The sequence below is a fragment of the Ornithodoros turicata genome, unplaced genomic scaffold, assembly GCF_037126465.1.
Source record: "Ornithodoros turicata isolate Travis unplaced genomic scaffold, ASM3712646v1 Chromosome54, whole genome shotgun sequence".
NCBI lineage: Eukaryota > Metazoa > Arthropoda > Arachnida > Ixodida > Argasidae > Ornithodoros > Ornithodoros turicata.
Genome location: NW_026999382.1, coordinates 944124 through 958738, shown reverse-complemented (window position 1 = coordinate 958738; position 14615 = coordinate 944124). Strand labels below are relative to the sequence as shown.

Genomic DNA, 14615 nt, shown 5'->3' with positions numbered 1-14615 from the left:
ATACGTTCTACGAAGACAGGCATGGATGTGCAGCTCTACATAGCTTTGCGCAAGAAAAGATGCTTTCATCCAACCATGGAGGCTAACCTGAGGACCACCCACACGAACGATACTGACAGTGCGAATAGTCAAGTCTTCATCAATAACATATTATCTTACTTGGTATCTAGTGTTGTAAATAAAGTTTTCTATCAAGTAGCATTTTACGACATTGGTCATTTTAAAATTTATATATGCTCACTACAAGAGGCAGCAACCTCTGTCTGTTACGTTTATGGGAGTAATGTTGCCAAACAACAACTTTATTGCAAGATGATGGATGGGGAGTTTCATCGCCGAGGACGATACCCGCCAGAACTGCAATGCAATGCCAGATCTGCAATGCCAAAGGAACAACAACAAATAAATCATGACTATGATCTGGGGTGATTCACCACTGGAGAGCATTACACTACCCCATTACACACCAAAGGAGTCTCTATGTCAAGTCACGATATCTGTCTCTTTATTCGAAGGTTGAAGCGCAGCTCATAGCTGTTAACAGGGATGACCAATACATTACTGAAATGACCAGAAGGTGATGCTGTATGTACTCCTCTGACATTCTCCCTCACGTGTCATTATTTTAGGTGTCACAGGTACTGCGCGAATACAATACCAAACAACAGTTTTTAGGTCTTATACAAACATTGTGTGTGTGTGAGATGTGAGAATTACCACTGCAATGTTTTCGATTATTTATTCGAGTCACCAGTGCACCAGGGCTTCATATAGTTATTCTGAGAAGTGCAATATTTTGTTGTAGCTTGCTTCGCAAATAAATTCGGAATATTTTAGCAGCTCTTTATATTGTGCAAAAAGAAAAACTCTGTGGCTTTTTGTGTGACTGATGAAGAAAGCATAAACTTGTTTCGCAATGTTTATGCGTATTTTTGTTTTTGTTAAGCACTATCTACACATTATGCACATCTAACGAACGCCAGCAGAAATGTCAAATGACACAGAGGCGATAAAAATACGAAAAGCAACAGAATGGATTTATTTGCAAATAAGCTATAGTTTTTGCAGTACGTGGGTACGGGGAATGTCTTCATTTTAGCTCCTGACGAACGCAATGCTTCTGTTGCAACATGCACCGTCTACTTAAGCTTTTAATAACTTAGCTGTAAATAAACAACCCATTCTCTTACGATTTGTACCTTGTGCTGATCGGTTCACGTGCGAACTAGCGTAAACTGATCTCTTTCAACAACGGCGCAGTTGTGGACACATCTTCCGGCTTTTAACCGACAGTTATTATTATTATTCATTTTTTCCTTATTGTCCGGCTTCTTCTCCTCTTTTTTCGTTAGTCTAGCGCAATATTGCTTTCAACAAGAACTATGTGGCTGGAGTAGAGCCGTGGACGCAAGTTAGGATCGCCTCGAATGCAAGCTTGAAGCGAGAGTCACCGCTCGTTAATAAGAATGCCGATGTCGACATGTCCACAAATAGGTGTCATCGGCGTGAGATCGAAGGCCCTGTGAAATGGGAAACGCGCGATGGCATGCCACTCGAAAGTGTAGTCGTGAACGGCGAGACCTGGGCACAGAGAAAAATTCGCTGCTTTCACCCTACTAAAATAGTGCAACATATTTTTGCAGCTGCATTAATGGGATACGTTGTCCTTTCAGTAACCGCAAAATTATTGGAATAAGTATTGCATGGGCTGAGGTGTGCCATACCAAACATCGGCAATTTTCTGCTCTCACCTAACTTTACTGACATCTCTTTCGGCAACAAAACACATTAGAATGGTTTTCTATATATATTGAACAATAGAGGAAAGATTGCGCATTAAAAGCATAATTCATTCATGAATATGTGACTTGCTGTCAAGGAGCAATGAGCGCTAGAAAACGTGCAATTTTTGTCATATCTGCTGACTTTGGCATTTTTCCTTAAGCGTCCCTTCAAAGTGACACAGTTTTCACTCCGTACAGGTATACTAGAGTGCCCATATTTTACGTGTGCTAGCTCTGAGGTTTGTGATGCGAATCAAGTGTCATCAGTATGGCTGCAAAATCGCGAGAAAAAATTACGTCACCTTACCCCCTCTCCATCTGTGGACTGGTTGACCGTAGGAAGCTTTTGTCTTCACTTAAGGTCATTTACAACATATATTTTTTTCACTGAAATCAAAAAATGTCATTGGCAGACGTTTGTCGATTTAAAATGGAATTACCCACCTTTGTACCCCACTGTACCCACTGTAGAATTTTGGGTAACCGTCGCTAGAATGTGCATTTCATGCGCACGGCTTAGTGGTATCTCACTTTCAAACACAGCCATTAGGGCCCCACACGAGCCCTTGAACCGGCCTGCAGGCTGGGCTTGTAATTGGCTGTGTGCCTCATGCGGGACCAGACCTGGGCTGACAAAATATGCAAACACAGCAGGGATGGGCAGTAATAGTAATACGTTTGAGTATTTGTATTATAATATTCATTTTTGAAATGTATTTGTATCTGTATTATAATACACAAAACCAGGTATTACGTGTATTATAATACTTTTGAAGGTGTAATATTTCCCCAGAGGTCGTAAGTTGGACCTGCAAAGTGTCACCGGTGCACTTTATCAGTAATTTTTCGTGTCCCACAGACATCTGAACACAAACAAGGCTCCTATTACAGTGTTCCACTGCCCCAAATTCTCCTAAAGCAAGTGACTTTGGAGGAGGTTTCCTCACATTCCTTCCACTTCAGTGCAGTCAGTCGCGGTTGCACTAGGACAGTCACAGGGTTTTACTGTCCAGAGTGGATGAAATCAGGGCTCCGCCACAGTGAGAGCACTACGATCCAGCGCTATCTGATCTATTCGGAAAGATCAGGCCATGTGCAAAAAAAAAAGTCTGCCTGTCCATGGGCTCTAGCAGCCATTCCCAGGCCTCTGAGATGTAAGGTTTCATGCTGCAACTTCCTATTTTGATGTGTGGGACATCCTGGGTGGTCATAGATATCAGTTGTCATTTGGCAGCCATAACTTCCTGGAATTTGGAAGGATGACAAGGAGAACTGGCCACTACTGGAGCAGGACTGAGAGATGTACACAACACATAAGTGCAACATATACAGGGGGTTTCACCTAAGGTCATAAAAAACCTGCTACGTACTCACCGGAGGACTGTCCAACCTTCTGGAAAGTTTTGCCACCATTGTAGAAGGCTTTCAACTATTTTTAATTGTGGGAAATTTATTTTTTCAATTGAGCTTTGAAAATTGCCGAGCGAACCTTACTTTTTTTTACAGAAATATGAAATCCTCCACGGATAACCACATACCCAACCAAGACTATGCACAGTATCGCAACCGAAATAGTGGAAAAAAATTAGTACAAATTCGGCTTTAGCCCCGTCTGCTTGATTGACTCAAAGAAAAGCGCACGGTGGGGGAGGAGGAAGTGTCCCCTTGTTTTACCTTTCTTTGTGCTGCGTTGGCCATGATGCTGGTGACAAGCGACTTATCACAGAGAAAACAAAACAACCGCCTTATCACAAAGAAGAAAAACCAAATGAAGACCGGTACACTTCCTCCTCTCCCCGCAAATACAGTGCACTTTTCTTTGCGACAATCAAGCCGGTGGGGCTAAAGCCCAATTTTTATTAATTTTTTTCGACTATTTCTGTTGCGATACTGTGCATAGTCTTGGTTGGGTATGTGGTTATCCCTGGAGGACATCATATTTCTGTAAAAAAAAAAAAGTGAGGTTCGCTTGGCAATTTTTAAAGTTCAATTGAACAAAAGAAATTTCCACCAATTAAAAGTTGCCTCAATGGTGGCAAAAATTTCCAGAAGGTAAATGCCACTTATAATTTTTTATCACGTTAGGTGAAACACCCTGTATGTATTACCTTTGTGTTCTGTACACCTCTACAGGACTGGAAGGGCGGGACATTCTTGACAGTGCTGTTGTTGGAACACACTGTATAGGTGGCAACCAACCAACCAATTTCGCAAAATTCGTCAACGAAATATGTAAGAAACTTGAATAAGAAACTTGACCCAGGATGCTGAGACAACTTATGTACTCAGTTCATTATGCTATTACATTGTGTTGCCTCGCAAAGTGATGTTGACATCCTATCAATAGAGTTCTTGTAAGCCCAGATCAAGCAAGCAAACTTGTATGAGTTTAAGCACACTGCCACATGCCTTTGTAAAAGTTGCTACATCACTATTGAGTGCGACTGGTACCTGCTCGACGCAATAGCAAGGATGACGGAAGACAGGACAATTTGGCGGCCCGGACGAGAGAGGACTTCCTAACCGCAGCTCTGCGAGTCAGTATGGCTCAAAGGGAAGACAAATGCAATAGGTTACTACCTAGTTGCAATACATTTTGTCAACCCCTAAGGCACCTGACAGTACCGCAAATACTTGCATGATCCTGGCTCCTCGCAAATTCAACCACTTATACCATAGTACAAAATGCAAAGCTGTGAATGTAACAATCATGTAACCCTCCTATGTACACAAGTACAGCAGAAACGGAGATTCATACATTCCAACTTTGTGTGTCGGAACGGTTGTCGCACAATCGTACCTTGAGCGTACAAGTGCGCACGTGCTTATTAGGATGGTGGCATTCATTTTTGCCAAAAAGGTGGCAGATCTACTTTTACCACTTACCACTTAAGCTCACTAGCTCAATCCAACTTTTTGCGGACGATTGTGTTCCAGCATGTTACGTCACCCACTGATCAAGAAACTCTGACCCCTACAAAGCATCTGAATAGTCCAGCAGATGGCTTATTTCAATATATGATACAAAATCCAAAGTAGTGTCTCTTTTCTGCAATATCACTAACCCTCCTCCATCTTATTGGAAGCACAACTCTCATGAGCTTCGTCATACATATACCTTGGTCTGAATTTTATACCTGACATAAGCTGGTCACTTGACATGGAAAATATTTTTCAGACTCCAACAGGGTGCCTACCTACGACGCTCTTGCACTCCCTCCCCACCTTTCCTACATCGAGGGCACTTAATTAGAGCCATAGAACCGGTACAAAACAAAGCCGCACATTTCATCGCATCCAATTATTCCCAACATTCGAGTGTCTCTGCACTTAACAGGGCGTACAACCTGCGGAGCTCCACGTATTTTCTATAGGAGAAAGCTCGGTTTATTGCGAGGTAATGAGTGGTCCGATTTTGTGTTTGAAAGCTTTCTGAAAGCATGTTGGGAAATTGAATTGAAACAGTGAGTATTTAAAGCTGTCTTTTCCAAAGCAGAGTCGAAATGACTGGGAAAAAGAGTAAAAATAAGACATCTGAAAGTTCTAGTGTTATGCCACACAGATAAAATGTCAAATGTCATTTTTGCTCAAATATTACACCGTCACCCGATATGTGAAGGTATGTCAAATGTTCTCTCGTGGACACATTTTCAATGGCACACTGGCCACATATCACGGGCAGTTGAAGTCAGGGTGTCGGAGTAAACCGAAAACCAGCACCAAAAAAAAAAAAAAGAAAACACACACACTATTTTGGTGTGAACCGGAACCGAATCGAAAATGTTTTGGTTTGTTTTTTTCTCAGGAGGGAAACTGAAAAATTTATTTAACGGTCCAAGAGAAAAACTTTGCCGGTTTCGACTACGAATAGGCGAATGAAACTGACGTTGTGTGCTCCGAAGTCATGTCATGGACACTTTACAAAGGTTACGGTCACGGTGGAATGTATGTCGGTATACCATGACCCTTAGGCTACCTTTGTAACATTTTATCGTTTGCGCAAAAAAGACTTAGAGGTACATGTGACCAGTTGTGGCTCTCTACGAATGTGCCGTAGTGTTCGTTTTAATTTCATCCGCCCACACTCTTCTCAACTAAACAGCAACCAAGGGGTCTGCATTAGAGCCCTGCGCGGATGAGGTTTTTGGCATCCGCATCCGACCCGCATCCGCGCACACGTTACCGCATCCGATCCGCATCCGCACCATACACAACAGTTTACATCCGCATCCGATCCGCTGAGCAAAACGCACCATCCGCATCCGATCCGCAAAAATCCGCACGCTTCGAAAGACGCGTAAAGACCGCCGGAAGCATGTTGGTATAATTTCGGATGCCTCCATGCTGTCACGGAAGGACTCAGTCATGGCGACAAGCAAAGGTAAACCTTTCAACAAACGCGATATAGACTTCTGGAACGCGTCGAACGCTACCTCGTCGGCGCTCGCGCGGTTCGAGACGCCTGAATGCCTTCTCTCCCGTCTTGGCGCCGTGCATGGTCAAAGGTCATGGTGAAGGTCAGAGCATGCGCTCGCTGTCGGCTGTCGGCGCGCAATACAAATAAATTGCGGGTGGAAAAATGACAGCACGCGGTATATCCGCATCCGATCCGCTACCGATCCAATGCCTTCGTATCCGCATCCGACCTCGAGCCATCCGCATCCGACCGCACACCGCAGCAAGTGCTAAATTTTCATCCGAATCCGCAAGTATATTGCGGATATCCGCGGATATCCGCTTCCATCCGCGGATGGTGCAGGGCTCTAGTCTGCATAATGGCTTCTCTATCGGTAATGTCGCGCAATGCGTCCTTTGTTTGAGAGCAGCCAAGTTGAATACATTTACGTATCCGCGAGGGCAAGCGCGTGTGGCAACTCTTTTGTGGACCGGACACGAAGAAAAGAAAAAGGAGCCGTCAAGCGAGTTTGTGAGTGAAGGTGCTCCTCGATTTGTGTCATACTCGTGCAGTGGTGCCTACTGGCTCGGAAGCAGCAACAGACCGCATTATAAGTGATCCCGCACAGTAAGCGGTTACATTATAAGTGTTCTCCATTGTAGAACCGGAATGAAAACCAAACGAAAACCAAGCAGAACCGGAACGAAAAACGTCTCGTTTCGACACCTTGGTTGAAGTAGCTATCAGTCCACCACCCTATTTTAGCAGCCTATCTTAAAGTTGCCTGCCCCGTCGAACGGATTACGGACGAACGAAGCCTGACTGAACCACGGAGCATTACTCGAAAGGAAACAACAGAGAAGGACAACAGGAGAGCTTTGTCTTCTGTGGTGCCTGAAAAGGGATGTCCAGTCATTCTTTGCCTATGCTGGGAATGTCATGATGCAGGTTTGAGAGCCGTCCTTTCAGGCAGTTCATGTACCCCTTGTATTTACACATCATCATCTAGGTTTCATGCATTACATAAATTGAAATAATTGCAACCAGAAAACAGTGTCGCATTCCTTTCACGTTATTCCAACAACAATTATTGTTATCAATGTCGTTATAACCCCACTGTAGCATCAAATGATGTCCGCCCATTTCATCGAATACCATTTTATCAAGAACCATTTCATCGGGCAGCTGCCTATGAAAGGCCTGCATCTGGTGGGAACCAGGTCTTGTTTGCTAAGGCTACGCATACGCCAGGCAAAAAGTAGGTAAAAAATCATTGGTGAATTGCAATATTGTAGCCCCCGCAGATTACCATAAGTAGGTGCCAAATAAAAAAGTTGCGTAACTTAATGACGTCCGGTGAGCAGGTCATCAGGAATTGGTCTCCTTTCTACACTCACTCGCCCAGTGAATATGCGAGATACAGGAGAGATACACACACACAAAGTAATGTGTAGATTATACTTTTGACACAACAGATTAAATGAGTGATTACAAATAAAAAACATCTAGCACTAAAGATTTACATTTTCAGTCTATGATACCTCGTGCGTGATGTATCCGTGTGCTGAGGTGTAGATAAATCTGTTGTAAAACATCTATGGTTCCTGCCTTGTAGAGTTGGCTCCAGTCGCTCATCACCGGACCACAAAATTTGTTGCGCCTTTTCATATTGCTATTGAGCCATGCTCAGAACGAACACAGTCCAAAAGTAACACATTCAGAATGCATGTCACAATAGAAAATCTGTGGTCAGCAAAAAAAGCCGAGAGAATGCAGGACAAACAAAGTACTTGATGCTTGCCCTCCCTTTTATTATTCTCTCTAGGTGCTCTTATCTGGATGGCATGACGGAAGGAAATTGGAGTGTTTGGAGCTTTTCCATTCCTGTATCAGCCGCTCGCTCCCTTGCTGTGACACACTGCAACAAGTTCCCTGCTGCACACAGGATGGCTAGAAAGTTTGTTTGTCGGAACAAGAGAAAGGGCAGTTATCTAATTCCAAACTGGCAGCACTTGAGCAACTAATGAAACGCGGCTCTGGTGTGGAGAAACAAAATGTATTACCATTGAAGGGACGTGTGGCAGAAGCGGCTGTGACTACGACGCGCTCCATGAGAGTCGCAGTCAACGTGAAAGCATTTGTGCATCAATCATGTTGGCCGTGAGATGTCAAATGCAAAGCTCACTTCATTACACAAGAACGCAAAAGGAGGGCGAGTGATAGTACTTAGTCGGCTATGATTTATTTCGTAAACTGCCCACGACGCTCCTGCATTTTATGGGTGCCCTTTCCCCCTGCGCAACAGGAGACTCTTTTTCGGAGATTTTTGGAACGATTCGCGTGCTCGGACTGATTTTATATACAACACATTCCATTTACAACCGCATAGCCACTGTCTACACAAATTATAACCACACAATCGACGGGTGCCAACAGTAGCGCCAGCACCATGATGGAATGCAAGCCATAAACATTGAGTGCATCAAGTGCGCTGCTGCATTTTTTGTAAATGTACAATATTATTTTTTATTTTCGGTACATATGTACCATCAAATATTACACACAGGACTTGTTGTGCTTCCTGCTCAGCGTTTGTGTATTGTTTGGCAATGTACCAGTTCACCCTTGCCCTGATGCCACACTTTCTCTGTCAGTACACCTCAATATGAACACATTAGCAAAAGCTCTCCGTCCATAAAAATGACTCAAGTGTAAGAACCCTGAGCAAAAAAAAAATAGAAATCCTTTGCATATCAGTAAACTGCCTGTCACCTTTAATCGGGCCTTTAGTTGTTTACCTCTAGCACAGTGGCCCCATGACTATAGGTTGGTCAAGCAAACTCATTACGATTGAGGTGTATACAAATAAATGAGGGCGAAAAAAAATAACGCACAGAGTATGCCATCCAAAATATGGAATTAATAAAACCGAGGCAACACAGCCCAGACAAGTGTGTAGGTGCAACCCACAAAAGCACAATGAAGACCAATGTGCCTGCACCAAGGACCTCTTTTATTCTTTAGCTGAGTTAGCATTGGCAACCCTAAGGACAGAATGCGTGGTTCCCACATCTCAAAAGCTGCAGATGTCAAGCATGCTTATGGATCCCACAATTCCACAGAGGAATTAGCTACTCAAAACAAGGGATTACGGCATTCCCCCGATGGAAACCCAGATGTGGCGCCACCTACAAGGCTGACCTTCGTTTTGGACCTCTTTCCAACCAATGCACGGGTGTCTTTTTTCCACAAAACACAGGGTGTTTCACTTAAGAATGACCCCTAAAAAATGTACTCGAGATAAAAATTAGAAACCTTCTGCGTCATACCTGTCAAGCTTTTTGCCCCCCAAAGCGGTGGTTTCAATCAGTGTACCTCATTAATTTGTCTAATTAGCTTAACTGAACTCAAAAAATTCCCATGGAAAGGTAATTTTTTTGTGCTAACTAGAAAGCCCATGGCCACAACACCCTATTTCAGTCACAATTCCAGGATCCTTCACGATCTTTCCACAAAACTTGCCATCTTTGCAAGCGCGCTTTCGGATTTCACGGCACCAGAAGTATCTCCCACTCCCACTGCGCATGGAAACAGCATGAGAAAACAAAAGAAAAACGGAGGGCAGGGACATGATGCAATCACGTATTTTGCCTTCACAAGCTTATCTGTTCGCAGCCATGAGTTACTGATAATCACCCAAGTCCTTCTGGGTGTTTTTCCTCCTCCCCATACTTGGCGGGGCAATTTGGCCGTCAGTTTTTTGGATGTGTTTTTGTGGAAAGATCGTGAAAGGTCCTGTAATTGTGACTAAAGTGCTGTGCTGTGGCCATGGGCTTTCTAATTAGCGCAAAAAATGTTACCTTTCCTTGGGAATTTTTTGAGTTCAATTAAGCTAATTAGACACATTAATGAGGTACACTGATGGTGATGATGATGATTCCAGTTTTTATGGTGCACAGACAACTAAGATCATAGGGGTACACTGATGGAAACCATCTGTTTGGGCAGCAAAAGTCTTCACAAGTATGATGCAGATCTCAAGTACTTTTTTCTTTTTAGTAATTAGGTGTCACTCTTAAGTGAAACACCCTGCATAGTATCAGCAGACTGTAGCAGCAGACTGTATCTCACCACTTCATGACTGTATACATAAGTTAAAGTGACCACTATGTCGTACAACCACTTTTCAGAAATCTTTCCTCCCAGGATCAATTAATGACTGGAACCTCCTTCCATTGTCCACACAACTTTAAGACGTCACTTTTCCAACACTCACCCCCTCGGTGACCACCTCACAATGCTGTTATTTCCTCGGAATCACTTTTGTTTTTATTTTCTATCAACTGTGCATAGTTGAGTTTAAATCTGGACTACTGTTCTCTATTTGTACTAACTGCAGTACTAACCACATATGTCCCCCAGTAATGTCATGCGGGAATCTTGATGAAAGTACGGACCTCGGTTTGGTCCGGATTTCAATAGGAGATTTGCGAAATAGCTCCATCTGTCGCCGACCGCCATGGCTAGGGCAGACCTCTCACGAGCTGCGTCGGTCGAGTACAGAACATTTCGGCAGGTTGTATGAATGACAAACTGTTCAGAAATAGTCCTACAGTTTTCCACTTGATTCCATTTTCAGCGAGATCTCACGTGGTATTTATCATCACTTTTTAGTTTTAGCTGCTATTGTGATTGTAAGATTAAATGAGATACTGGTCTTATAAAAGGGAATATTTTGATGCAGGAGTTTTTCATACCATTTGCCATACTGTGCCGAGCAATCTCTTCCTTAATGTTTTGAGATTCTTGGAACCACGCCACGGTTGCAGTGCTGCTGCATTTGGTAGTTGTAATATATAATTAGACTAGGTACTAGGTTTGAGATTTAGATGTTGCGAGGTATCTGGTTCTATCATTGCTGCTGGCTCTCCTTTTATCAAACATGTGACTGCATGACCAATATTTATTTATGTTATTTAATAAATAAATATTGGATCAACATAAATGCCATGATCCTGAACCTGTAATAAGTTATCTTCCTTTTAACATACACAAAAACACAAATAAGATTGAAAAACAAATATTCATAGATAATGTCCTATTCTCATGTTCTGGCTTATTTAGTGGCTCGACTAATTTCTTTTCTTACTTTCCCTTATGCACGAGAAACTGGAACACAGTAGAGAACACATGTAGAGACCGCAAATTATTTTGCACATGCTTATTTGGAGTTAGGATGTACATCAAGAGAGCGCACTAGGTACATAAGCAAAACAATATTCACATTTGACGATTCACCTGCGGGTTATAATATAATTCACCATAAGTTGAGTGGTTTTACAAAAAGAGTCAAATCAGGAACACTCATATCACATTATGGGTCTGCCTCTCAGGTGGTGCATAAACGAGGGTAAATGTTTTATTCTAAAGTGACTGCATGCTCCTATTAATTCTGAATCATCGAGAATGTTAAGGTTTACTCGTTAAGCTTTAGGCTGGTCCAATAGTAGCCTCAACTCCCTAGTGCTCAGTTATTGCGATTCATGAACCCTTTGTCGTTGCATTCCTCTCTGCTAATACAGCTTGGTGCAGCAGTGTGATGGCACCTTCATCATTACTAAATAACACTGCATTTTTGGTCTTCAGGGTTTCAACATATACAGTCCTTTTCACGACAAAAAGTTGTGGTAATCAGATGATTCTTTACTAATCAGAACGGAAAGCTTGCAGTGCCGTTCACACTGTGCTGCCGTCTGCTGCCTTGCTGCACAACAAACTTTTCCTAACACAGTGGTACATGTGGTGCTTAGAATGACGAAAACAACACAAGTCCTCTTCAACTGCCACTATTCAGTCAAACTTACTCAGGGGCAACGGAACGGCAGAGCCAAGCTTTCCATGCATCGCCTCACCGAAAATGGCGCGAGTGCATTTTCGCTAACGGGCAAGAGAGGGCACTTCATTTCACATATCTCCTATTAAAAAAATAGATGAGTTGAGAAAATCCCAGTGCGCTTGCTGAGCAGGGGAATGAAGAATAATCCTTCACATTTCACTTTCGCCGACCCTGACACGTCGTGGACAATGGATCGGTAGGGGAGAAATAGGAACTGTTTGGAGGCCATCCGTTTCTTTCGTATTAGTAAACTCCAGGGATGGGCAGTATTTAAATACATTGTATTTAAACTAGTATTTAAAATATAAATACATGTATTTAAAATACGTATTTAAATACAGGCAAGAAAAATCTATTTATATTTATATTTAAATACCGTTTTAGGCGTATTTATATTTAAAATACACTTAAATACACATATCTCATCCTCCTGTATTTGTGGGCTTCTCTCGAGTTCCACATCGTTAGCCTCCAGCGATGAAGGATAGCTTTGTTAGAGGCTACAGGTCACTCATCCCGTGTGTTCAGGGATTTCCGTCCTTCTAGAAAACACCACAATGCGCGAATGAGGGCATCGCCACCCCCGTTGCAGAGGGAGGAACTGGACAGGGCAGACAGACGGGACAAGAACTTACAACGACGACTCAAAACCGGCAAATAAACACTTTATTCAACATACAGAAAGTGGATGATGCTATAACGGGTTCATTAGCTGGTTTTGAGTCGTTGTCGGTTCTCCCGTTACCGTCCTAACACCCCCCTCGCTGCTCCTGAGACTCAAGGTGATGTTTCCGTTCAATGGAAAGTCGGTCCACGCAAGATGCTAAAATCATCACACTGCATCACGGAAAAATAAATATGTGGGCATTGTGTGCAGCAGAGATGCATCCATAGGTGGCTCCATTTATACACTAATTTAAAAGAATAATGTGCCTAGACGGCTCAAAGTATTTACGGAAGTAGTTACAGTATTTAAATACTGTCTTATTGTATTTATATTTTGTATTTAATTACTTTCAGCATAAAGTATTTATAAGCAGTATTTAAATACATGAAAACATGTAGTATTTTGTATTTATATTTAAATACCCGAAAAGTGTATTTATGCCCATCCCTGGTAAACTCCCACAGTTCAAAGTGCCCCTAAGCACTCTGGGATTTTCTCAACTCATTTATTGTCTGTATGCAATAGATTATGCGTCGATGATGTATGTAGGAATTGCTGTTGAAAGCACCCACCTTTGTCGATGTGCTGCTTGCATCAGATGCTGAGGAAGAAAAAGAGAATAGAATTTTTCATTTAAGGTTGAGAAATGTTGGTACCTAAAGTAATTAATAATTGGGTGTTTACGTCGCGAGACAACTGAGATCATGAGCGACGCCACAGCGGTCGGTCTGTGGATTCCTTTTGCACACCTGAGGGTTCTTTAACGTGCGATGAAAGCTCATCACACGGCACCCCGTATTTAACGTCCCTCGCGGAAGACGGCGTGTCTATGCAACTTGTACCCTGCCACCAAGTTGCTGGCGCCCTCGGCCGGGTTCGAACCCGCGATCTCGGGATCAGAAGGCGAACACGCTACCGACTGAGCCACCGAGGCCGGAGCTACCTAAAGTGAAAACTACATGACACGTGCAGCAGGGTGGTACTCATCATTCCAGTACTGTTTGTGGCAGGGGCTAGTGTTCTGGGTTTCTGCAATTTGTTATTTTTCAATCATTTCGAACTTTGTCATCTAAGCACTTTTACGACAGAGTTAATGTAAAAAATGTACAGAACAGTGATGCCCGTGAATTAACATTGTTGGGTGCAGAGCATCTTGGCGCATTTCACCGGCGACTTTCACTGTGCACGGCTTCTACTGAAACAGTCGTTTCCCCTTATTTTTTTAGCTGACCACTGCTGCTGATAAGCTCATCTAAATCTATTCGGTGAACATACCATTGTACGAGGGTTGATCATAAAGGTCCTGGACTAGCCCTATAAAAAAGCAACCCGGTCATTTCTTTCCTATCCTCCTTCAAAGTAGTCCCCTTTGGCACCTACAGATCGCTCCCAGCGCCGGTCGGAACACTTCCTGTAAGTCTTGTTCTTTCAGCTGCTGAAGCACCTTCCGAGATTCCAACTGGACCATTCGAACGTCGTCAAATCGGCGGCCCTTCAGCCGCAAGTTCAGTTTAGTGAACAGGAAGAAATCGCAGGAGGCGAATACAGGGGGTGGGAAGCAACAATCATGCTGTTACGTGCAAGGAACTCCCATGTTTACAATGACGAGGGAACATTGTCGTGGTGGAGCACCCAATTTTGTTTCCCGCCACAGTTCTGGACGTTTTCGCCGCCACCAGGTGAATCAAAATTCTGCAGTACCGTAGTTCAGGGTTCACAGTGTGGCCAGCAGGGACGAATTCCTGGTGCAATACAGTGAATGTCGAAGCAAACGAACAAAATGCGATAGTTTCCGCCGTGCTACTTGTGGATGGTCTTCCTAACCCATCACTATCGTCCAGAGAAGTACTGCCACTTCTAAAATGTACATGC

The 14615-nt window shown here is 43.2% G+C and overlaps 1 protein-coding gene across 3 annotated transcripts in view; it reads right to left on the bottom strand.

Annotated features, from left to right (window-relative positions):
• The window catches only part of LOC135374355 (uncharacterized), a 49871-nt gene that overhangs the window by 11158 nt on the left and 24098 nt on the right, over positions 1 to 14615 (bottom strand). For all 3 annotated transcript variants that reach the window (XM_064607346.1, XM_064607348.1, XM_064607347.1), the window contains one exon: positions 13316 to 13344. In XM_064607346.1, the coding sequence (XP_064463416.1) occupies positions 13316 to 13344 (29 nt within the window). The remainder of the gene's footprint in view (positions 1 to 13315; positions 13345 to 14615) is intronic.